Below are 22,811 nucleotides of genomic sequence, written 5' to 3' on the forward strand. Positions count from 1 at the left end.
AGTGGCAGTGATGCTCTGATGTCTGTGGTGCAGGTTTCCCTGGTGTACTCCGCCAGTGCTGAATACTCCAACTGCGGCGAGAACGAATACTACAACCAAACCACCGGCATGTGCCACGACTGCCCCAAGTGCGAGCCGGGTGAAGAGCCGTACATGGTAACTTCAGCATCCTCCTCTGGCTGGGGGAACACGTGTCGAAGTCCCGACACGACATCTGAGGTGGCTGAGGGGGCCGAGGCCTGTCGCTGGGGGCACTGTGCTTGGCCTGCAACACGAAGCTCTCCCACACTTAGCTAGCCTCTGGGCAATTGTAGGATGGAAAATGCCCTGACTAAAAATAAATGCTTTGTTACAAGGTGGTAATGCATTGATATGAGAGAAAACAGGGAAAGAAAGGGATGCGTGAGCAATTTTAGGCCACGCATCCCTCGGATGGGAGCGCACGCATGCACGAGGATGCTGTGGGGGCAGGCACCATGCACCCACACACCCATATGCTGCGTGCCAGGAGCAGCCTGCTAAAAGTAGCATGGCAAAAGTTGTAAGGTGAAAGCTTCACACACATTCTCTGCCAGTGTGTTCTCATCTCAACGGCTATTTAAAACCTGACAGTGCCATTCCAGCATTGTGTGATAAATAGGTTAGTCTGGCATGCTCGCTGGCCCCCCACACAGAGAATTTAATTTCTCTCTCCCGCTAAGATATTTTGGCGCTAGAGGAACTTGGAAGCTTCTGCCACGTTTTAAATTACAGTTCCTAAGTAACCATTTGATTTACAGCAGATAATTGTTGCATATTAAAAAATAAATTACTGAAATCCTGTTTGGTTTTAATGGGATAAACATCCCATTGCAAGAATTTCACACAGTTGGTAGTCCTGAATGAGGATGTTTGAATAATAACCCCTTCATATTAGTTTTATTTAATCTAAACGTAACATTTATCTGGGACACAGGAGTTCAGGGGTTACCAAACCTCATGCAAACCTTGCTTTTTCTAATGGTCCTTGTGGCCTCTCCTGTCATGAAAACAAGATCACCGATATCCCTGCTGGAACTCAGCTTCCACTGCAATTTTCTTCTCAATTCTCCAATTTTCAGTTCATTTTTTATCTGAGCAGCAGCTGAAATTCACTTCCAAGGCTGCAACGTGATTTAAATAGCCCTGAGGGGTCACTGTCAAGGAGTATGACACCCCAGCTCCCCTTTTCCTCTCCTGTGTTTTGTTCTTATGTCCTTCCCCAGCCTTTTTAGGACAGATGTTAAGGGACTTGGTACTACACTGTGCCAGGTATTGCATTTCCTTTTCCTAGCAGCCAGTGTGTGACACAAGCCAATGACTTTGTGTTGTTGCAGACCTGTGGATATGGCACCAAAGACGAGGACTATGGCTGCATTCCCTGCCCGTCAGAGAAGTTTTCCAGAGGAGGCTACCAGATATGCAGACGGCACAAAGACTGTGAGGGATTCTTTCGAGCCACAGTCCTGACACCAGGCGATCAGGAGAATGATGCAGAGTGTGGACCTTGTCTCCCAGGGTAAGGATTCAACAACAGAACAATCAACAACAACTATGAATAAGCTCCATGAAGATGTCCTGGATTCTCTGTACAGGTCATGCTGGCACTGGAAGTCTGTGCCCATGAGCACATAATCTCTCTTCTCCAAATGTGACCAGCTGGCAAGTTTGTCAGTAGCTGACAGTATTAGCTAACAGAGCTGTTAGGAGATGGTTTGTGTTTAGTCAACAGAGAGAAAGGGATCTAAGGGGCTGCTAATGTAGTGTGTGTGCTCTTACTCAGAGTAAAAACAAGTTCCAGAGCTTGTTGAAGGGTCCAAAGTATAAGCTGTTTTACTGTCCATCTTTTTAATGCCTGTTAAGCGCAGTGTAATTCTGATAGTAATGGTGAGAAATCAGTTGCTGCTACACTGAATATATTAGTAATATATTCTTCACTAAGTCACCTTTGGAAGCCTGAAAACACAAGCATGCATTTGCTTTCATTTTTTTTATTATTATTATTACTTATGTGTGTGTGTGGCATAAGCAAATACTCTATAACACAACCTCACTTTACCTACATTTTCAATTTCTGCCACTGTGGCTTGTTGGTTTAGATGTGTACCTCCTCCCGACATTTGGCTTTTGTGCAATTTGCAGACGCAGCATAGCCCACACAGCTTATAACGCAGGAAACTCTGCTTATAACTGCTAAAGAGACGCTGCAAGGCTCCAGGTTTATTATATCAGCAAGTCTGTGTGAAATTTTCACAGTTTACAAATAAAAAGAAGGACTTGTCTAACTGCCAGCCAAGCAAACTGATGATGTGATTTGAAAAGAACTCCCTCTTGACTTCCCCTCATACATCATAAAGAGCAAGAAAGTTAAATAGTGGCCACAGTCTCCGTTTTGCAATTTTGTCAGGACTAATGAGGTCACCCAGGTGGGAGTGGGGTGCTGGCTGAAAATAATCAGCTTGCACAGCTGGTGCTTGGGGAGTAATCTGAAAACATCCTGTTTGCACAGGTGTAACCTGCAGCAGAAATTGGCCTGCTGTAGGCTGGCTGTGTGCAGCTCCTGGGTCACTTTGGCAAGGCCAGCAGCTAAGGAGAAACACGCACTTACTCTGAGCTTGAAGAGATTAAAGTCTGGGGATAAATTACATCTGGGCTGAAGCAAGCTCTGAAGCCTTCTTGATGCAACTTGAAGAGCCCAGAGGTTTCTTCTCTGTGGTGGTGGGGGGGGAATGCAGAAGCCCTGCATCAGAGCAAGATTGCTGGTGGGCAATTCTGCCTGGATACCCTTTGCCATTGCCCCAGTGGCACAGGGACATCCAGGTGCCTGTATGAGTGGCATCGTTTTCCTTCCATTTTTTTTTACAATATTATTGATGATCTGTTTTAAGGAAGTATTGATGATCTGTTTTAAGGAAGAAGGAGACCTTTAGTACAAGAGCATCCTCTGTGGTCAGGTTCCCTTTTGTGTAAAATAGGAATGACACTATTGGTCAAGCTTACAAGGATGTTTCAAGACTGTGACCTGGGAAGAATTTAAAGGCTTATCTCCCAAGCTGTGGTCTTCAAAATCAAAGGTTAGCTTCCAGTGATCTCTGAAGGTACCTAGACCTAATATCCTGGGGCACTCCTATACAGAATCACTTCCATCATGATAAATATGCTAGGTCAATAATGGGGAAACCAGGTACAACTCAGGGTCCCTTCCCTCAATGGGATGACCTGTTAGGTGTTCTTGGAGTGTGTCAGAGATCATAACCCACGACGAGCAGCCACAACAGGTCAAAGCGAGGGTCTTTTTAGGCCAGCAGCAGCCATAAGTGGACATCCACAGCTGAATAATAACAGAGCAGACATATATGATATATTCCCCTAATGCTGTCCCAGCAGCTACTTTCAGCTCAAAGCAATTCACTGGCCTTCTCACAAGACAGAATGCAAAGGGATAATACTCCTGTAAAATGTAGTCAGAAATGCCTCAGCTACTGACTCTTTCCATTTTAACATGTTTGTCCATGGGTACACCAAGTCCAATTTTCCTCTCTGAGGTGTTTCAAGACAATGAACAAGCTCTTCTCTCTGCTTTCAGAATGACAAGGTTTAGCCAGTGTGTTTCTTATGAAATAAAGTGTCCCCCCCCTGCAGTTCTGGGTAAGACAGCAGATGCTTTCACTTCTGTGCTCACCACCTCCCTGTTACCTCTCTGCAGACTGTCACCTGTTGAAAACAGACCCCCCTGTTCCCAGGTGTCCTGGTCCCTGCAGGAGGCAGACCTAACTGGGACCAAGTCCCTGAGTGTGACATGGCACCACCAAGATTAGTCCCAGATAAGCTATCATGGTGTTAAGGAGGAATCATGGAACCATTAAGGTTGGAAAAGACCTTCAGGATCCTCAGGTCCAACCATCACACTACCAGCAATGTCACCCACTAAATCATGTCCCTAAGCACCACGTCCAACCTTTTGGAAAACACATCCACATTTTAGTCTAGGCTCCACTCTTGTGTTTTTACACTTCAAAATCCAAGCCTGGGAGTACTAAGGAAACAGAAATAATGAGTTTCAAAGTGGAAGAGTAGAACCATGAAAATTCGTGATTTTTTTAATGGGCTACCTCTTCTCTGTAGTTAGTGATATAAAGAGATCAGATACTTCCAACATTTACTTTAATATTTGGTGCATTGCAAAATAGCCAGAAACATCATTCTGTTGCCAGTACTTCATAGGGGTGAACCATTAATGTTTGCAACTGCAGAACTTCCTTCCTACTCACCTGGGTGACTGCTTGCCAGTGAACATCCCTTCAGTCTTCTTTACCCATCCTCCAGCATTCTGCATTGTGGTGAAAACCAAGAAATATTCCACCAATGTGAATTAATTACATGTTGGTAATTCCAACAGCCCGTTGGAAGGGCTGTTTATCTTCCCTAAACCACTGTGGCTATTATGTTGTGAATCCTAGCTGTCCTGTATTTTTCTTTATAGTTTTATGTGTATTTTTGGCCTGCCACTCTCTCTCTCTCTCTCTTCTCTCTCTCTCTTTTTTTCTTTTTTGGTGGTTTGGCAGTCATTTACTGCTTTTTCATTAACTGCTTTGCAACCTAGTATTCTGCAGGCCCCCACAAGAGACAAAAGATGAAGTTTTGCTCTTGAGAGAAGGGCAGAGTGTCAGAAGGGGCACAGGGCACAGGAGCCAAAGGGAAGAGTGAGGGTGAATCTTTTAATACCAGTAAGAACAACAGGGGAACTGTGTTCAGTTTGCATGCTCTCTGAGGTACCTCCAAGCACCACCTTTCACCTTGCATCTCAGTGTCCATTTCCTGGACATTCATAGTTTGTTTGAAGGCTGGGCCATTCATTAGTGAGCAACTGATTTTGATGGACAGTTTCAGCAGTAATTTTCTAATGTATACATTTTCCAGAAAAAACATTCTGCACATACACAGACAGGTATGTAAGAGCAGAGAATAGATTAATTGTTGCTTAAAGTGTTTATTATGTTGAGTACTCATCTACATAGAATAGATTATGACTGTTCATTTCTTCATTAAAATTTAGCAAGTGATTTGTAAAGGCATATCCATAACATCAACTGTGTATGATTTGGATGTAATTTACTCATTATATTGTCTGTGGATCCTATTCTTGCATAACCAATTACTTTATTTCAAGACTAACTTTATTGGCAGCACAGAAGTTCAAACTATGGAAAATTTTTCCTTCATGCTGTAACTCCATGATCAAGGGCTTTCTTATAAACTATACAGCAATGAACTTAAAGAAAAAAAACAGTGAAGCCTAATCCAGCTTCCCTTGTAAGGGTGATGTTTTCCTGCATTTGTTATTCAGATTTGGCTCAGATTTGGCTCTGTTGTTACTAAGATTGTCCTTATGGTGCTTGTGAAGAAAATTAGCCAACCATATCCAGCTGGTGGTCTTGCCTGAAAGACTGCTGTTTCAGAAAATAATGCTCTCTTATTTTGAAAGGTCTTATTTCAGGGCATGCCATAAACTGCAGCTTGAACTCAATAGGGAGAATAATGTTGTTTTAGGCAATGATACTACTTCTTGTCATGTAGGCTTGATGGTTGATTAATTGTCTTTTAGGGGTAAAAGGAAGAAGAGAAACACTGTCTCTATTCAGGCAGTTAGAAAAAAAAAGGAAAAAAAAAAAAAGAATAATCTTTGCATCAAATTGCTTATAAAAGTTGGTGTATTTTTTTAAATGATTTTATCTCAGTATAATTGGTTGCTGCTGAACCATGCTCAGTTGCAGTATATTAATTTACACTGTTTTGCCTCATCTTGCCCTTTGTTTCAGTTACTACATGCTGGAAAACAGACCTCGAAACATATACGGGATGGTTTGCTACTCATGCTTGTTGGCGCCTCCTAACACCAAAGAATGTAAGTGCTTGACAATTTCTGCTTGACAATCTGGTTTTGACTCAGATCATCTGGAAGCTCAATATGAAGTTTTTAGCGATGATTATGATGTTCAAACAATAAGTCAGTCTCCAGTAGAACAATTTCTGCTTCCAAATAGCCTTGCCAACAAAGGAAGCAAATGCTGAACATTTGGGGAGAGATCAGAACCTTTGATTTTAGGACCTCCTATTGTTCAGTTATACTCCAGTTTTCATCTGTTAGGACGTCCCATGCAGTAGTTATCTTTATTTAACCAAGTAGGTGCAAGATACCACAAACCTCTATAATTTTTATTCAGTTCAGCTATGAAGAAAACATGGAACACTTTATAGCTCCTCATAAAAATACATCACACCTTTTTACATCCTTTGGCTTTAAAGTGATATAGCTGTTAGTGCTGGAGTGTGATAGCCAGCACTGATAATAGGGATAACTGTATATTTCATCTACAAAAAGGAAATGCCTATAGTTTGCTGATTGAAAAAAAAAAAATGTATGCAAGTGTGTGCAACATGTTGGCAGTACACATTCTTGTGTGCAATAGTCACCCAGGCTGTGGAGAGCAGGGACAGCCCTGCAGTAGCACTCTAAAGCAGAAGTAATTCCCCCAACAAGACTGCATTCTCCTTTAAAGCATAAAGAAAGTGAGAAAGTGAAAAGCAAAACTGAGGCTCCCTCTGAATGAGCAAATGACTTGGATGCTCACTCAGAATCTGGAGCAGACCAGGAGGAAGAAAAAAAAAAAAGATGAAAACAGCCAGTCCCCCAGAGAAACCTGATGCATGTAAAAACAAAATCCCCTCCATGTTCTGGTCTTTTAAAAGTCCTTACCATGAAAAAGAATTGCAATACTTTGCTTGCTTGATTTGAAAGCAGTGGTTGATACAAAGCTCCCTGAGCATTTATTTATGTATACAAATAGCAATTACCTAATTCAGATGCTGCTGAACTGTGTGTGGTTGGTACCCTGCAAGCCACTTCAAAGGAGGAGGATCGGCTATTAACAGCTACTACTTTTCCTAAAGCAGAGGAGCTCCGGTTAGCCAGGGATAAATACCACCCTGCAGAGCTCCTGGTGAGTGGTGACAGCCTGTATGGAGGTACTTCCCTGACCCGTATGTGTGCAGCCTGGTGGTCAGCTCACCCTGCCTGGCTGCAGAACCCCAACCAGTCCCAAAATGTGCACTTCTATCCCAGAAAGCAGGAGTGGGTGAGGACAGGGTGAGCGCAATTCTGGTGAGGTTGGGTCCATACCAGGAGGTGAGGCAAGGGTGTGAGGGAGAGCCCTGATGTGAGATGTGGGAAGGGAGGTGGAGAGGTAGGTGAAAACACGAGGTTAGGAGGCTCGGTGGAAGATGAGGGCATGCGGTGTGGGACACACCTTCTCTTGCATGCATGTGCAGGCTGGCCGCCCTGTTGATGGGTATATAGCCATGCCTGCTGCTAGCCAGTAGCCCACCGCTGCTGAGGGCACCCAAACCAGCTAGGCCCTAGAGCCTGACTTGATCAGAGGCTGACTGGTCGTACCTGGCAAACAGACAAACTACCCTGTTAGCATGCCACGTCTTGCTTCAAGGTGCGGGGTATTCATCTCACCAGTTCCTCAGGATGCCACCAGCCAGCATATAGCTACAAACACCCCCAATATGCCTCATTTCCAAAATAAAAGATGGCATGAGATAGCAGGATTAATCGGAGATGAATCGCTTCTTCAGCTCCAATGGTCTGCCTTAAACACATGCTGAAATGGATTTTCAGTAGTATCAAACATATTGTAGCTTACTCATCTGGCAAGGAACTACTGCAAGATGTTACAGCTACTTCTCAATTCCGAAAACAAATCTTTGTCTTTTGCAGGATATCTGGCAGATACCACATATAATGTGCTTACTTTTGCGAGGAAAGTGTCAATTGCACAAGGGATTAACCACATGCATTTTTAACTTCATAAACACAAGAACAAATATACTATCTTTGGGAGGAATTTAGGCAACCTACAAACTGACTGAATATTAATGTCGAAAATGTTAGCCGTACAAAGAGTAAACATAACCATTTTAATCAGGTCCGTGAAACCAAACACATTTGATTACAATTGTTCAATGGGTCAGAAAGGTTCTGAAAATCCAAATCCCTCAAATCACTAAGCTCAGGTAATTTGGTTTATGATGTCTGAAACCTTGCCAGGGTGCTGCTCCCCAGAGCTGCCTTTTATCCAAATACTCCTCTGTATGGCACACAACTGGAGAGAGTTGACCCAAAAGATGGCAAGGAAAAAAGGCTGGCAAATTACTTCAAAGTAGGAAGCTGGGTGTGACAAGTTCTGGCTTTAATACTTTTCTTCTAGATTAAGGAAAAAAAAATAGGGCAGACAAATCCCATTTTAGGCCTTCATTAGGTTTGAGTCAGGACTGAAGGACAGTGGTGCGAAAATACCTCACTGGGGTATATCTACCTCATCTGGCCTCCATGTTACACAGGGCCATAGAGCACAAACTAAGCTGGGTATGTGTGCTGCTGCAGGGAAACCTACTCAAAGACTTTGCCTGACTGTACATTTTGTCTGGCAGAAAAGTATTTGGTTTTGATCAAAGGGTAAACAAATAACTTTCAACTCCAAGAGCCTGCTGTGCAACTTTCATCTCCTAAACAGTCAATAAACCTTGAAATGGCTGAGGAAACAAGATGAACGCCCTGTGTCCCAGCATCTGGAAACATTAGTGTAAAGAGTATGGAAAGTGAGAAAGAGATTCCCCGATGAGCCTGTGTCACCTTTATTTTTTTCTTCTGAACGGACTTGAGATATAAATAGCACAAATACAATGGATCAGAGGGGGAGGAGAGGGAGATTTTGTGTATAGGTCAGATATTTAATTGAGATAAACATATCACCAGATTACAGTGTTGAAAATCTCTCTCCGGACTGAAGGATAAAAGCAATAATTTTCTGTGGTCTTTGAGAGATGTCAGTATTCAGTGGTGGCTTGTGGGAAAAGTGCTTGTAGAGGGCAAGGAGTGTGCTTACGTGGGCATGAGGATGTGTGCTATAGAACCACAGAATCTTTACAGAATCACAGAATCACAGAATTTTCTAGGTTGGAAGAGACCTCAAGGTCATTGAGTCCAACCTCCAACCTAACGCTAACAGCCCTCCACTAAACCATATCCCTAAGCTCTACAAGGTTAGAAAAGCCCTCCAAAATCACCAGGTCCAACCATCTCCCTGCCACCAGTGTCACCCACTAAACCATGTCCCTAAGCACCAGGCCCAACCTCTCCTTGAACACCCCCAGGGGTGGTGTCTCCACCACCTCCCTGGGCAACCCGTCCCAGTGCCTGACTGCTTTTTCTGAGCAGAAATGTCTCCTCATTGCCAACCTGAACCTCCCCTGGCGCAACTTGAGGCCATTCCCTCTAGTCCTCTCACTAGTTATTTGAGAGGAAAGCATTTTCTTACTTGGGAAAGAGTTCGTCTCTTGAAAGGAGTCAACATTACCATAAAGATTGCAATTATTCATCTCCTGGGCACTGTGAAATGCCTATGTGTAAGACTTTGGGATCTTCGGTTCTAATGTGTAGAAGCCTCAGGCCTGGCTTGCTAAGGCCAGAGGGGCACAATGCCAAAACATCAAAGATGTGAGACCTTCAGCTGCCTGTGAAGGAGATCATGAGCCACCAGTGACCCTTGCCAACGTTTAGCCAGGATATGATACCTCTGTGATAACTGGCAGCATTGCAGAGAATAAGGGATGCAGAGCTACTGGATGCAGGCTTCCTATGCAAATTGGGGGATGATGCACTGCAGGTAGTGAGCACCAAACCACTTTAAGATGTGGCTTCCCACAGTTAATGGTGCTGGCTTTGCTGTCAACAGCTCTGGCATTGGAGTCAGTTGAGGCCTCTGAATATGTAGGGTTGTTTTTTTGTTTTGTTTTGTTTTGTTTTCTTTTATCCAATGTAAAAATATATGCAAAAGACAGAAGATTTAAGCTACGAAGAGTTTATCTGGCACAGAGGTACAGACACTGCTGGAAGAGATTTTATCTTTGCACAGCTGCAGTTCTCAACCATTTTATAACTTTGCTCCTCTGCTCAAACTTTGATATTTGCAATTCCAGTTCGAAAGTGATGGAGGAAAACAAAAGCTAACCCTGTTACAAAAACTCAAAGAACATTATATTTTGAAGTTGTATTTACACAATTACATCAAATATGCAAATGCTTCTCCACTCACAAATTATTGATTTTGGGAATTTCAGCAATGGATTGAGGGTTTTCTTCCTCTATGCATTCTTATGTGTGCATGGACGCAAAACATTTTTAATTCCTCTGTTTTTTTTTGCCTGGCCATAAACGTGAAGATGGTTGCAATGATCAACCTGTGTAAGTTTTTAAGTCTAACATATGCCAGTGATGGCTTAGCAAAATTAAAAAAAAAGAAAAAAAAAAAAAAAAGAACAACAACAAAGAAAAACAATTGTAGTGAAGTTATTTTTGAATTACCAAAGAGTAAATGGCATCTGGAAACATAAAAGATTATTTTTATTGTTGTCTCGTTAGAACTTCAAAAACAACTGAACAGATGAGAAAGAACAATTTACTAACAGGCTGACATCTCAGACAAGCTCTAATCAGTGGTCACTGCTATACCCATGTGCGCAGGACTGAGAGATCAGACTCCTTAACTGAAATGTTTAACACAAACAAGCCTAATGCCAAAAGCACTTGCATTAGTGAAAAATAATTATTCCATAGGTTTTTATTTTAACTCCCCATTCTTTGTAATATCGTTAATTTTCTTTCCTTGCCAGTTTTGTCCTTTTGTAATATGATCAACATCAGGACATTTTCCTTCTGTTTCAAATTATGCTTACAAATGAATAAGCTTGTTAGCTGGAGCTAACAAACTTTTTTTTTTTTTTTTTTTTTTTTTTTTTGAGTTGTTTGATCTCTGAACACCCCATTCCTCTTCACATGTGGAATGGGAGAAATGTTGAAGGCAATGCTTTATTGTTCACTGGTGGTATGGCCTTATTCTCATCCCCTCAGGGCTTGCCTATATTAGGAGAGGAACCTAATATTAGGACAAAATTGGCCAGCCTCAGCCATAAACCTTAAAGGGGAGGGATCTGAGGATCAAGCACAGGGTTTGCTCTTGTGAACTGCTGGGAAACCTGGGCCCACGTATCACGCAGGAGGTAATCTGGTCACACTGCAGCCCACTTGAAAACTCTGAGGACTTTGGAGGACCACAAACCCCGGGAGAGGTTGCAGGTGCCTGTAGCATTGCTCTGTCCTGTCTCACAAGCCTACTGCAAACCTGCAGGGCCGCAGCATTTCACCACCTGCACAAACTGGCTACCAATGTACAGAGGCATATGAGAGAAAAACTCCTCAGGGTCCCTGCTCAGGGACATTGCAGCAGGGTCTATACTGCTGTTATTCCCTTCGTGTTACACAGAGAAGGAGATGGCAACACAATTCCCAGAGCTGAGTTTAATTCATGCTGCATGTATTTATGACATACCGATACAATTAAAGCTCTCAGTGAATCCTAAACAAAACTACAGTAGATGTAAATAAATTGTCAGTCTAAGGCCACACATCCTATAATCACACCACTTCCCAGCAAAATAAAAGGAGAGAGAAATGAAACAGTTAAAAGACATTACAGAGAGCATGACAGCATAAAGTATTTATTTTTAGGTGTCTGAGCAGCAGTGGTTACTTGCAGTGAGAATGACCAGATCTAAAATTTAAGACTGCAGGAATTTTGCTATCAAAATCTGTAGAGGGTTCCCACTAGAGAAGTGATTTGCTTCTCATTCTGCCTGCTATAAAAAATACCTAAACTTGCTGAAATATGTACCTGCAGCTACAGTAAATATTAGAGTGACCTGCCTTACAGTATTCTGTATGTCTCCTGAAAATAACAGCCAGTAAAATCAGAAGCAGTCAAGCAGTCTTCCACTGTCTGGGATATTCTCTGTTATTAGTGATTTGCAATGTTTTTAGAGTTGGCTGATGTCTGATTGCTAAATTCATACGTAGAAGCCTTAAAAAGTAGCTTGATTTTGACAGCTGCTTCAGCTTCCATGACTTTCCAAGTGTATAGGGCTTCAATATGAAGTGTTGTAAGCTTAGGTTTGAAAGTAAACCTTTCATGTACGTATCTGAATAGACATTTACATTAATTTGAACATTCTGATCTGCACTTTCCAAATATTTAGGTCTTTATTTATGACTAGATTCCATTATAATCTAGTTTCCAATTACTTTGTCAGGAATAAACTTTCTACCTTTATCAAATTTCGACTAAATACAATATATTTTTCGACTCATATTTCAGGCTGCTAGTTATTTATTTCAGCGTGTGCTTTGTCTTACTTCACTCCTTCAAAATGGTCACAGTGGCTGCAGGCACAGCTCGGCTGGCAGTAACGAGTATGGATTGCCATTCATAAATGGACCGTGGCTGTGAGGAGAGGGACTCATCAGGAGAAAGCGAGCTGCTCTCAGTAGCAAGAAGCAAACGCATACACGCATAAAGACGTTTTTAAAACGCTTCTTATTTCGGGATCACTCTGATAGTCTGTTGCGTACACACTTTGTGTATTTTTATAATCTGTCATTAAGTATTAAATAAACTTCACCAAAAAAAGCTGTTGCTGGCTGTGAGCAGCACTCCTTTGCTGGGACCAGTAAGCTGACACCTACAGCAGTGTAAGTCAGAAACACATATGGTCTCCTACTGCACCAGATTTCATTCAGGCACAAACACTTGTGAGAGGGCATGTTGGCAAAACCTCCCCTCCCTGCGCCCTCCTCCTCCCACAGATCTGGCGGTTTCATTCATCACTTCTTACTGTAAATCTGCCTTGAGATACACAAACAGCTGCAATGGTCCTGTCACACACAGCAGAACGGGCCTTTAAAATGAAAATATTATTTTACTGCCCTGCATTTCTTCACTATGGGGACGACAGGCTGGCTGCCTGGCAAATTAAATTAAAACTATCTTTTGAATTAAAAAACAAAACAAAACAAAACAAAACAAACAAAAAAAATGACTGCCATTTTTTATTTATTTTTTTAATAAAAATGTTTCTAATGCAAAAACTGACAAAGCTTCAGTGATAACCATCTTTCTTAATGTCTTTATCACATTCCTACAATATTACTTACAGGTGTCTAGGAATATAAACCACTCTGTTGCACAGCTATATTACAGCCATCAGTCTTTTTTTTTTTTTTTGTGCTTAAAACAGAGTTGTTTCCATATGTTGCACTCTAGCACTTTAGGATGTCTCTTTCTGAGCTGTATCTAAGTCTTTATAGATTATGTAAGTGTCATCTGTATTGGAACCAGAATTAATAATGTGATCTAGATGCAAAACTGGATACGTGTAGGAACAACTGACATTGGAGTCATGGTATGCTGCCGGACCGGGAAAAAACAGCAACTACAAGTTTTGCTTCTTTTTGCCTGTGCAAAAATGCCATGAACTGAAATTCTGCAGAAGCTGGCATATTTGGTTCCCCCTGTAGTGCAGGTGCATTAATTGGCTCTTGCTTCTAAGCCACATCTAAAGAACTATCTTGGCTCATAATGAATAAGCCAAATTATTAAATTTGATAATAGGCTTAAAATATGCATAATGACTAACTCCCACATAGGCGTATGTAAGAGGCCATCGCATTGTAGCATCAACCCAGATCTTGATACGTAGCACAGAACAAACGATGTAGTCCCATTCCCATGTAAGCGAAGGAAAATTCTGCACGTAGGCTCTTCCAAAGCTGAAGGTGCTCACCCTTGTGCACTGGAGAGGCTCCAGCTTGTGTTTGGGGTGGGAAAGAGGCTGTATCTTGATGTTGGGTAGAACTGGGTGAAGCGTGGTAACGATGCTGAATGAGGACCAGATGACCTTCCCCATTACCTCTCCTGTTATGTGCTGCTGCATGACTTCCCACCTTGGCTCTCCTTCCTTTCACAGATGAAAAACATTGCTAACAATACCTAATACGCTAAAAATACCAAGTGACTAAAGGATTGATTAGGCAGAAATACAATTAATACATGTTTGGAGTGAAGGAAAAGGGAGTGTGATAAAACTTGCTTATAAGGGAGACGAGCTCAAGCTTGTTAGATAAACTGCTAGCAGACAAAGCAGAGCGGTTTGCCTGTGTTAATTGAAAGGCAGTGGGAGAAAAGCTATTGTTGACTTGTTGCAGCTTGCAAGAATTGCACAGAATTGCAATTGCCTGTAATTAGGTTTGCCGGGGGAGGTGGCAAGAAGAGGCAAAAGCCTGGTAGCCGTGGACATGAAAGAACAGACACGTCTCTGGCTACAGCATTGGCCATTTTCTAGATTTCTTCCACTGTCCAGCTGGGATGAGTAAATAGATGGGTTGAGACCAAGGGTGATTCATTTCAGTTTTATGAAGAATTGCTGAAAACTTCTCTCTCATTAACTCCATTATACACAGATGACCTCTTCACCCACTGATACGTAGATGCTCCACTGCTACACTGCAGGTTCTGGAGCTTGTGAGTAATTCTTCCTAGAACCAACTCTGTCACAAAGAAGAACCCAAAGTCATAATTTGCATAATCTGCCTGACATTTGCATAATACTGAATTAACAAATTAGTGTGTTTAAAATTTCATGAAAACACTTCTTCAGTTTCAAAAAAGCAATTATAATAAATGAGTCCATTTCCTTCCAAGAAATGAAGTTTGAAAGAAATTTTACCATTGTTAAAGAAAATCTCTTTTGAAAACATCTGCAACTCATACTTTGTGGCCACTTAAGGAGCGTACATTTCTCATTCACTTCATGCAGCCATGTTTTATGTTAGGTAATACTTTTTTTTTTTTTTTTTTTTTTTTTTTTTTAGAAAACATTTGTCTTAATTTGAAGAGCATGTCTATTTCTTTGTTCTTAACCACGGAACATTTCTCAGACCATTCCAGGCCACTTAATTTCCTGTCAACTTTACCTAGTGGGTTGAATTTCTTTACTAGGTCAAAATAATGGCTTGGTGAGTTCCCAGCTACTCTAGTTGCCACACCAGCTTGTTGAGCCATGTGCTCTGTGTATCTCACCAGGTGATTGGGACAGTCTTCTGGCTTTAGGTCTGCTGAATTTAATTATCATCACTGGACCTTTTCCATGCACAGCTAATATAAAGCAGGAGAGATTTCTTACCCCCCTCCCAGCTAGAAGATGGTTTTCAGTTGCTGTCAATGGTAGCTGTTTGCACAATCTGCTTACCAATTATGTGAAAAATGACTCGAGACTCAAGAGAAGGTTTTCTTCCAACCCCAATGTTTTTACGCCTCTTTTGGAACTCTATTTCAGCACCATCTGTATTTTAATACAGCCCTCAGATCAACAACGTTATTTCCAATAACATTCAGTATTGTCTAGTACTGTGAAAAGATGTTAGTTTATGACTTGGTTTACTGCTTTGAAAATTTGGTGTAAGACACCACCTGAAAGATTAATAAAAACATAAACTAACACATTTAAACTTAGCTGTAGAATTTAGACATGGAAAAGCCCTACTGGACAATCTCACTCTGTTGGTATGAAGTCCTTTACATTCTTCATTTAACTGGTTTTGTAGATTCCCCCCACCCCCCAGGATATAGATTTGACTGGACTGACAGAAGGAATCGTAAGAAACATGTTATCCAGCTAGATTGCAGAAACAATCGTATTTCCTTCTATGGTACAGCTCCATGGAACAGAAAGGCATTCAACATTCTTGTTTGTCACCTTTCCTAGGTTTTCCTATGGGGTCGTGAAGGTTTGTTTAACATCAGATTTTCATGATGGTCTTGCTATAGTGAAGGATACTTGTCAGAAGCACTAATTTGATGAGTTTCTTCTAAGTTCCTAACAGTTCAAGAGCTTTGATTTCTTCCCCTCCTTCTAGATGCTATGCAAAAATGTATTTTAAACACAATTTTCAACATGCCAGCCACGCACGCTGGGATTAGTGACATTTCAAAAAGCCACAGTGAATTCATGGGTTCTTTGCTAATGAACAGGAAATGCAATCAAGCTAAGGCAAGGCTGTTTACCTGGGCCAAGATACCGCTGTGAAGAGATGAAATGACTGTGGAAGTTTATGGCATTTCTGTTTATATTGCAGGTGCAGGGGCTACCTCTGGCATTTCGGCCATTTTCCCGAGCACATCTGGCACAAGTACTTTTTCACCTTACCAGCATGCTCACAAAGGTAAGAAGGCATCCATAAATTTAATGCAGCTGCTCACGGTCTTGAAAATAACATCAACAAAGTGCAACTGAACTGATAATATCTATTGTGAATTTCATTGCCACTCTTTCCAGATTTTTAAAATTGCTATTAAAAACATTTCAGAATAATTTTTTAGTCCGTGGTTAATCAACACTCCTGCTTCAGAAGGATGGACTTAAAATGGTCTTGGACTGTGCGGGGTAATGCCAGCAATGAATTAGCTCATTATGTGCAGCCATACAGATACCGCCTTATGCCTCAGCAAAGCCTAGGTTAGACTGGTAAAAATAATTTAATACACAAATATAGTCAGTCTCTCACTGAGCCAACATAAACCGTTCTCCAGTATGATTATTAGGTTTTTAAAATATTTGAACATCAGAACAGAACACAAAGGAGGAAGAACACAGTTACTGAGATACAGACCTGATTTTGTCTGTAAACAAGTTCTTGAGGATTGTTTTCAGAAAAGCTAGTTTTCATGCCTTTTAACATATCTGTCATTTTCTGCATCCTCTCATGACTTTTCAATTCTAATAGCTGTTCACCGTAATTCTGCTTCTACCTTTTCACATACCTTATTTTAAATTCACCCAGCATCCATGCTGTGTTTTAAGTCTGTTAGAAAAAAAAACCACAACACTTATTCCACATGTGCATTGTGTTCTCCTTCTTACTGCAAAGCGTTTGAGGCAGCTATAGTTATCAAGTACTTTTAGTTCTTGTCCCATTTATTTTTTGTTTATTTGTTTGTTTTTCTTTCTTTTTGATGCTGTTTCTGAGAATTCACTTTTTTGAAGGCTGCTACTCCTTACATATAGCTTCCTATATTATTAGCAAATAATACAATTTCATATATCTTTGGATGGTCGTGCAATCAGGTATTTTTTATGAATACTGATAACTATTTCCTGCAGCACAAATGTCACCGTTTTGAAAGCCTATTCATTAGTTTGCATTTGAGAAGTAGCACTTGGTTTTGCAATGACTAACAAGTAACCAGGACTCAGATCAAATAAACGAGTATGTAAAATATAAGTGTAGAGCAGACTAAACTGGTAACTATTCTCTGATCTGAAGAGTTGCTTCTTTACAAAGTATTTCTTTGCTTTTCCAGCAGACCTTTCAGGACAAGGACATCTGGCTACAGCTCTTATAATTGCAATGTCTACTATATTCATAATGGCTATCGCCATTGTCCTCATCATCATGTTTTACATTGTGAAAACAAAACCTTCTGCTCAAGGTAATTTTCAGCATAACAAATTTTAGCAGAAAATGCTATTGTTAGATAGCTTCTCAGAATAATTGCTGTTGCATCTTTACATTCTAGCCTGTTGCAAGAGCCACTCCGTAAAAAATGTTGAAGCTCAGGCTAATACACAAGAAGAGAAGAAAGAAGTGCAAGGTATAAGTTGCTTTAATTTTGCTTTTTCTATCCTTTTTCTAACATTGAGCTTAAGTGCAATTAGTGCATTCCTCTTAATTACAATTCCCCCATTCCTTCTCCATTTACGAAATGATTGTGTATAATAGCTTTTGTACTTCCAGAATGCCACTTTATCCTATGATAGCAGTAGCTAAAGCAGAGACAAAACACCAATTTGGATACTCATTGCCAATTTAAATTTCTGTTGATCTGCAGATAATGTTGTGATATTCTCTGAGAAAGAAGAGTTTGAAAAGCTTACAGCAACTCCAGCTAAGGCTGCTAAAAGGTAAGCAAAAAATAAACATACTTCCATACCTTTGACTGAAGTGGGGAAGGGACATAGTCACCACTCATCCTGGTACAGAGGAATCCGTGTAGAACAAAGTAGAAATAATCTGCACCAAAATTTCAAGTCTAGTAGACCAAGGAATAATGTGTCAATGGGACAGCCACAGGTAATAGAGTTTCTGGAAAAGGTGATCACAGCCACCATGTGTTAAAACATTACCTTGAGCCGTTCATTAGTACCTGTGACCAGTTTATCAGTTCTCAGGGCTGTCTCCTCTTTTGTGAGGCCCATTAAGGGGATCTGAGTGTCACTTACCCACATAATGCCTCGGTAAGCTCCCCACTCACTTCCAGCCAGGAGGAGCAGAAATAACTTCTCCAGGCCATTAAGGGAACCCCTCTTCTATAGCATCATCTGGGTGGCACCGTGTGATAGTTTTCATCTCCTTGGATCTGCCTGGCAGCCAAACCTGGCTGGATAACACAACTCCAGTTAGGTTAAGAACATCCCCAGTGGAAAATCCTTCTATGAAGGGATTCTTGTAAGATGAGCATAATTGTACAGCTTGGTGAGCATTGAACATATATCTTCTGTAGGTGGATGTGGTTACATTTACAGGAATTCAGGGGAAAGGCATTTTTTAAAACTGAAAACATTTTTATTCCATTACTCTTGGATAGCAAAAAGGAAATAATTGGAGTCAAACCACAAGAGGCATCACTAAGATAACCTTATCCTTCATTTTACAGTGAAAACGATGCATCTTCTGAGAATGAACGACTTTTAAGTCGTAGCATGGATAGTGATGAAGAAGCTGCAGTTGACAAGCAAGGGACTCCAGAGAGATGCTTGTTATCTTTAGTGCATTTGGCCAGAGATAAATCTTCTACAAACAATAAATCGACTGGGGTAAGGCTACTTTGAGATTTAAAAATTGACAGTTGTTTTCTGTGTTGTTTTTATTGTTGTTATGTTTGATTTTTTTAAGAAAACCATTTACAAACTATCACCACAAAAATGCATTGTAATGAAGACAAGTCTAATTTACAAGTTACAAGAGAGTTTCTACACATAATTTTATTACAGTCTCATTTGCATAATGGCATATAATATTCTTTCAATATTTAAGAGAGCGTAAGTGCATATGTATATATACTGCCCAGTGTTGAAAAGCAGATTGCTACAAGAGTCATAGCTTTGCTTTTTTAGAGAATTACGTCTTATAGTCTGAAGAAACAAAAAACAAACTGCAACTCACCAATGTAGCTAATGCTAATATAATTAACCCCAAAGCTACGTTTACTGCAGAAAAATAAAATAATGTAGCAGCACTGCTGGATTCATACTGTAGCACAACATCTGCCTGTCTTAACTCATTAGTATTTCTATGCCATTGAATTTTCAACAACATCCAGTGTTGTGCTTGTTGTCGTGGTTTTTTTTTACATTTCAAAAATACATACGTGTTTTGAAGGTCATTCCTGTGCTCTGAAGGGCAACATAAATGCACTGTTTTGCTGTAGAAGGCCTTCATTTCTTCCTGCTGAATCTGTATCGCTGAAGGCATTTTATCTTAGACTATTTCAAGGCATCGCTAAGGCACTCCCTCACCCATACAACTATTTAGTTTATATTAAAATGAATGTTTCCTTAAAAATAAAGTGTCTGCTCAGATATTTGTTATGTTTTAGAACTTCAAAAATAATTAAAATTGGCAATAGCTAGGAGAACAATGCATCATTAATATCATCCGTTGTTTTTTTTTAAGAATTAAGTAGTTTTGAAAATACACCTTTTCATGTTTGCATGTTTTACTTTGCTGGGATGCTTCAGCTTAAACTTTCTAAAATAGCTCGTTTTTCAGCTGAGACCAGACACTCAAAGTCTTAATCCAAGAAAGATGTTTTTTCTATTTGCAATCAGTTATGGCTAGCTGAAAATTACTTACTACTCCAAAGCTCATATTTTAAAATTCAGTTGTCTGAGGTCTCTGTATATATCCAACTTTATCACACTTCTGCATACACTTGCTTGAAATTGGGTAACAGAAGTTGGGTAAGCATGAAATTAGAACTTTTAATAAGAAAATAATCATCTCTAAAGACAATATATAGTAGATACCTTCTCCTGAGTAGTTTAGATAGCTTATAAGGACATCTGAAGCATGAGCTATTTCTCCCAGACCTACTGTCCTAACATGCTGTTAATGGACTGAAGCCTACTGACAAGGCTGAAGACAAAGTTTTCGATGAAAGTGCAGATTGCATCAAGATCCCCCACTCTGTACCTGAGATTTTACAACTAAGCCAGTTGCCAGAAGCTAGAAAAGCAGTAATTTGCTTGAAGCTAGAGATTAAATAACATTTCTAGTACTGGAAAGAGTATTAAGCAGCTACTGGAGAGGGGTGGAGAAAGTTAAAGGCCAGTTCTTTTCCAAGGCTGCTCTTCCCTGGTTAAAACAATAAAAACATAATGGAATGAGCTACAACACAGAGGACCATCAGACCCAAATTTACCTGCTTGCTCCCAGCGTAAGCTTTACAAATTTCCGTCCTCTGGCTCAGGCAAAAAGATCACCCTGTGTAACTCTTTTTGGGCTTGGAATTCTTTAACCTCCCTCCTTGCCCTAAAAATGAGGGGAGAATGAAAATAGGTATCTAATCATTAACTTAAGAGGAATTTTAATAAATCCCATGGGGAAAAAAAAATAAAATCTATTAGGTTCTGAAACAGCTAATCCAAGTGTACAGTAGCAGCCAAATGATTAATGTAAATTATATGAAGAATATGTGAAGAACAGCCAGTGTCTGCATTGCATTTCCCTGCAATACAGCATGCTGTGAGACAGGCGTCGGGTGGAGCAGCCAGTTTGCTGTCTCCAGCTGCAAGTCTATTAATCCAAGTAATTGATGTGCCCTGTCCTTTAGAGCCCAAATAAAATGAGGAAAATCTTTCAAAAATAAATAAATGAATAAATAAATAAATAAACAAGAGAGAGCTTTCTTCATTCTGTTTTGCAGTGAAAAGTGGTGAATTTGTGGAGATAATACTAGAGTCCTACCAAAATGACAGCTTTTCAGAAAGCTCAGTCCTAATGAGAGCTGGCAGGGAGATGACAATTCCAGTCCTTGAGAATTCATGACATTTTGACATTTGTTTTCAATCCGCATTGAATCCAAGGCCAAACCTTGAGAATATATTTGCTAAGTGAAACCACATCAAAATGTCCATTTTCAGCTTGGAAAATGTCAGGGTTTTCAGTCTGAGTCTCTTTCTTGTCAAAAATGACGGTCAAAAATGACGGCAGCGCCCTGGACCTCAGATTTTCCCTGTCTAAAGTGTCACTGATTTTTTTATCTATCTGTAAAATCCCTCGGATTCACCCAGGCAATACGTCATGGAAGAAAATATATAATTAATCAGTAACGCAGCAAGCAGCTCTATGTCAAGTGACAGAAAAAGAAGATCCCCTCCTCTACAGCCCTCTTACATTATTGGAAGAAGGCAATAGCAGTCTGAATTTAATTCCCCGTGGCCAGTCCTGTCCTGGTTTACCTGGGAATCCCTGCATTAATTGCTTGCATGTGTGGTATTGAATTTGTCCTCATTGTCAGGAGTTGCTTCAGTCTGAAAAAGAAATAAAACACAAAAACATTTAGAGCAGAAAAGTCAATGATCTAAAACAACATAAAAAGACGGAAAGAAAGATCTCTAGCAGCAGAAAGCAAAAGCAGAAATATGTTTACTTTTCACTGAATTGCTGTGTCCTGCTCTATAAGGCTTCAAAAGAGACCCTTCAGGATGTTATGTGATAACCCCTTGAGCCATGAAATTAGGATCTCCCAGCGGTTTTGTACTGCTCTCTGCCAATTGTTTACTCACGTGACTGAAAAAAATAATGCAATAATGCTCTTCTCTTTCAGATTCAAAGTAGAAGGAAAAAGATACTGGATGTGTACGCTAACGTATGCGACGTCGCAGAAGGTGAGTGCACAAAACTTGCACCTATAGTTGCAGCACAGAACTGGATCAGAGCAGTTTGCTATAAAATAGAAATCCCTCTGTGTTCCTGTGGAAAGGAGAGCTTCATGGAAAGGAAGTGCAAATCTGGAAAAAGACCCTGTGAGCAGATTCGTACTCACCTGCTAGGAAGCATCATGATGCCCCAGTTTCAGAGCTGTGCGGGCTGGGTTTGCACACCACAGCTTCCCTCCAGATGTGTGCATGGTCTTCCTTCCTCTGGAGAGCAGCAAGGGTAGTGCTTGGACATCGAAGCTGTGGAGAAGCACTCTCACATTCTTCATCTAGAGGAAAGCTGCTTGATTGGTCCCTTTAGTGAGGTGGATAACAGGTATAAATTAGTTCCAGAGGAAAGTGTGATTTGTGGAGGATCAGAACTGCATTTCAGACAAAAGTCTCGACCTACTCTGCTTCTTTAAATGCTGTCCCACTTCTCACAAGTGCAGTTTCCAAGTAGGTCAGTGTTTTAAGTGTCTTCAGCACTTGACTAGCTGTAGTGTTTCGGCAGAAGGGACATGAATTAATTTTCCTGCAGAACAAAGGACAAGACTGCATTTACCTTTTTTTTTTTTTTTTTTTTTTTTTTTTCCCACACACTTGATGTGCACATACCTTTGTGAGTTTTCTATGGTTCAGGGAGCTCCATTTCCCACCAAATTGCTGCTGTGGGGTATGAAGCAGGAAAACTACAGAAGCAAAAGACTGTTTTCAGAAAAAAAAAAAAAAAAAAACCCACACAGTAGCTGATTCTCTCCTCTATTCTGTGACCAGTAGTACACAGAAAAAAAAAAAAAGTCCAGGAAAAAATAGTTTTTTCCTCACAAGATGAATGTTAAATCCTCTCTAGAGACTCA

At 40.5% G+C, this 22,811-nt stretch overlaps 1 protein-coding gene across 4 annotated transcripts in view; it reads left to right on the forward strand.

Moving 5' to 3' along the window:
- EDAR (ectodysplasin A receptor) overlaps positions 1-22,811 on the forward strand; it is a 69,283-nt gene that overhangs the window by 44,601 nt on the left and 1,871 nt on the right. For 3 of the 4 annotated variants that reach the window (XM_084497775.1, XM_084497774.1, XM_084497777.1), the window contains 9 exons: positions 34-156; positions 1,356-1,537; positions 5,838-5,923; positions 16,109-16,195; positions 17,334-17,462; positions 17,550-17,624; positions 17,862-17,934; positions 18,687-18,846; positions 21,861-21,921. In XM_084497775.1, the coding sequence (XP_084353901.1) occupies positions 34-156; positions 1,356-1,537; positions 5,838-5,923; positions 16,109-16,195; positions 17,334-17,462; positions 17,550-17,624; positions 17,862-17,934; positions 18,687-18,846; positions 21,861-21,921 (976 nt within the window). The remainder of the gene's footprint in view (positions 1-33; positions 157-1,355; positions 1,538-5,837; positions 5,924-16,108; positions 16,196-17,333; positions 17,463-17,549; positions 17,625-17,861; positions 17,935-18,686; positions 18,847-21,860; positions 21,922-22,811) is intronic. The other variant, XM_084497776.1, reaches the window with a different exon arrangement.

This window comes from Aythya ferina (assembly GCF_964211825.1).
Source record: "Aythya ferina genome assembly, chromosome: 1".
In the NCBI taxonomy this organism is placed as follows: domain Eukaryota; kingdom Metazoa; phylum Chordata; class Aves; order Anseriformes; family Anatidae; genus Aythya; species Aythya ferina.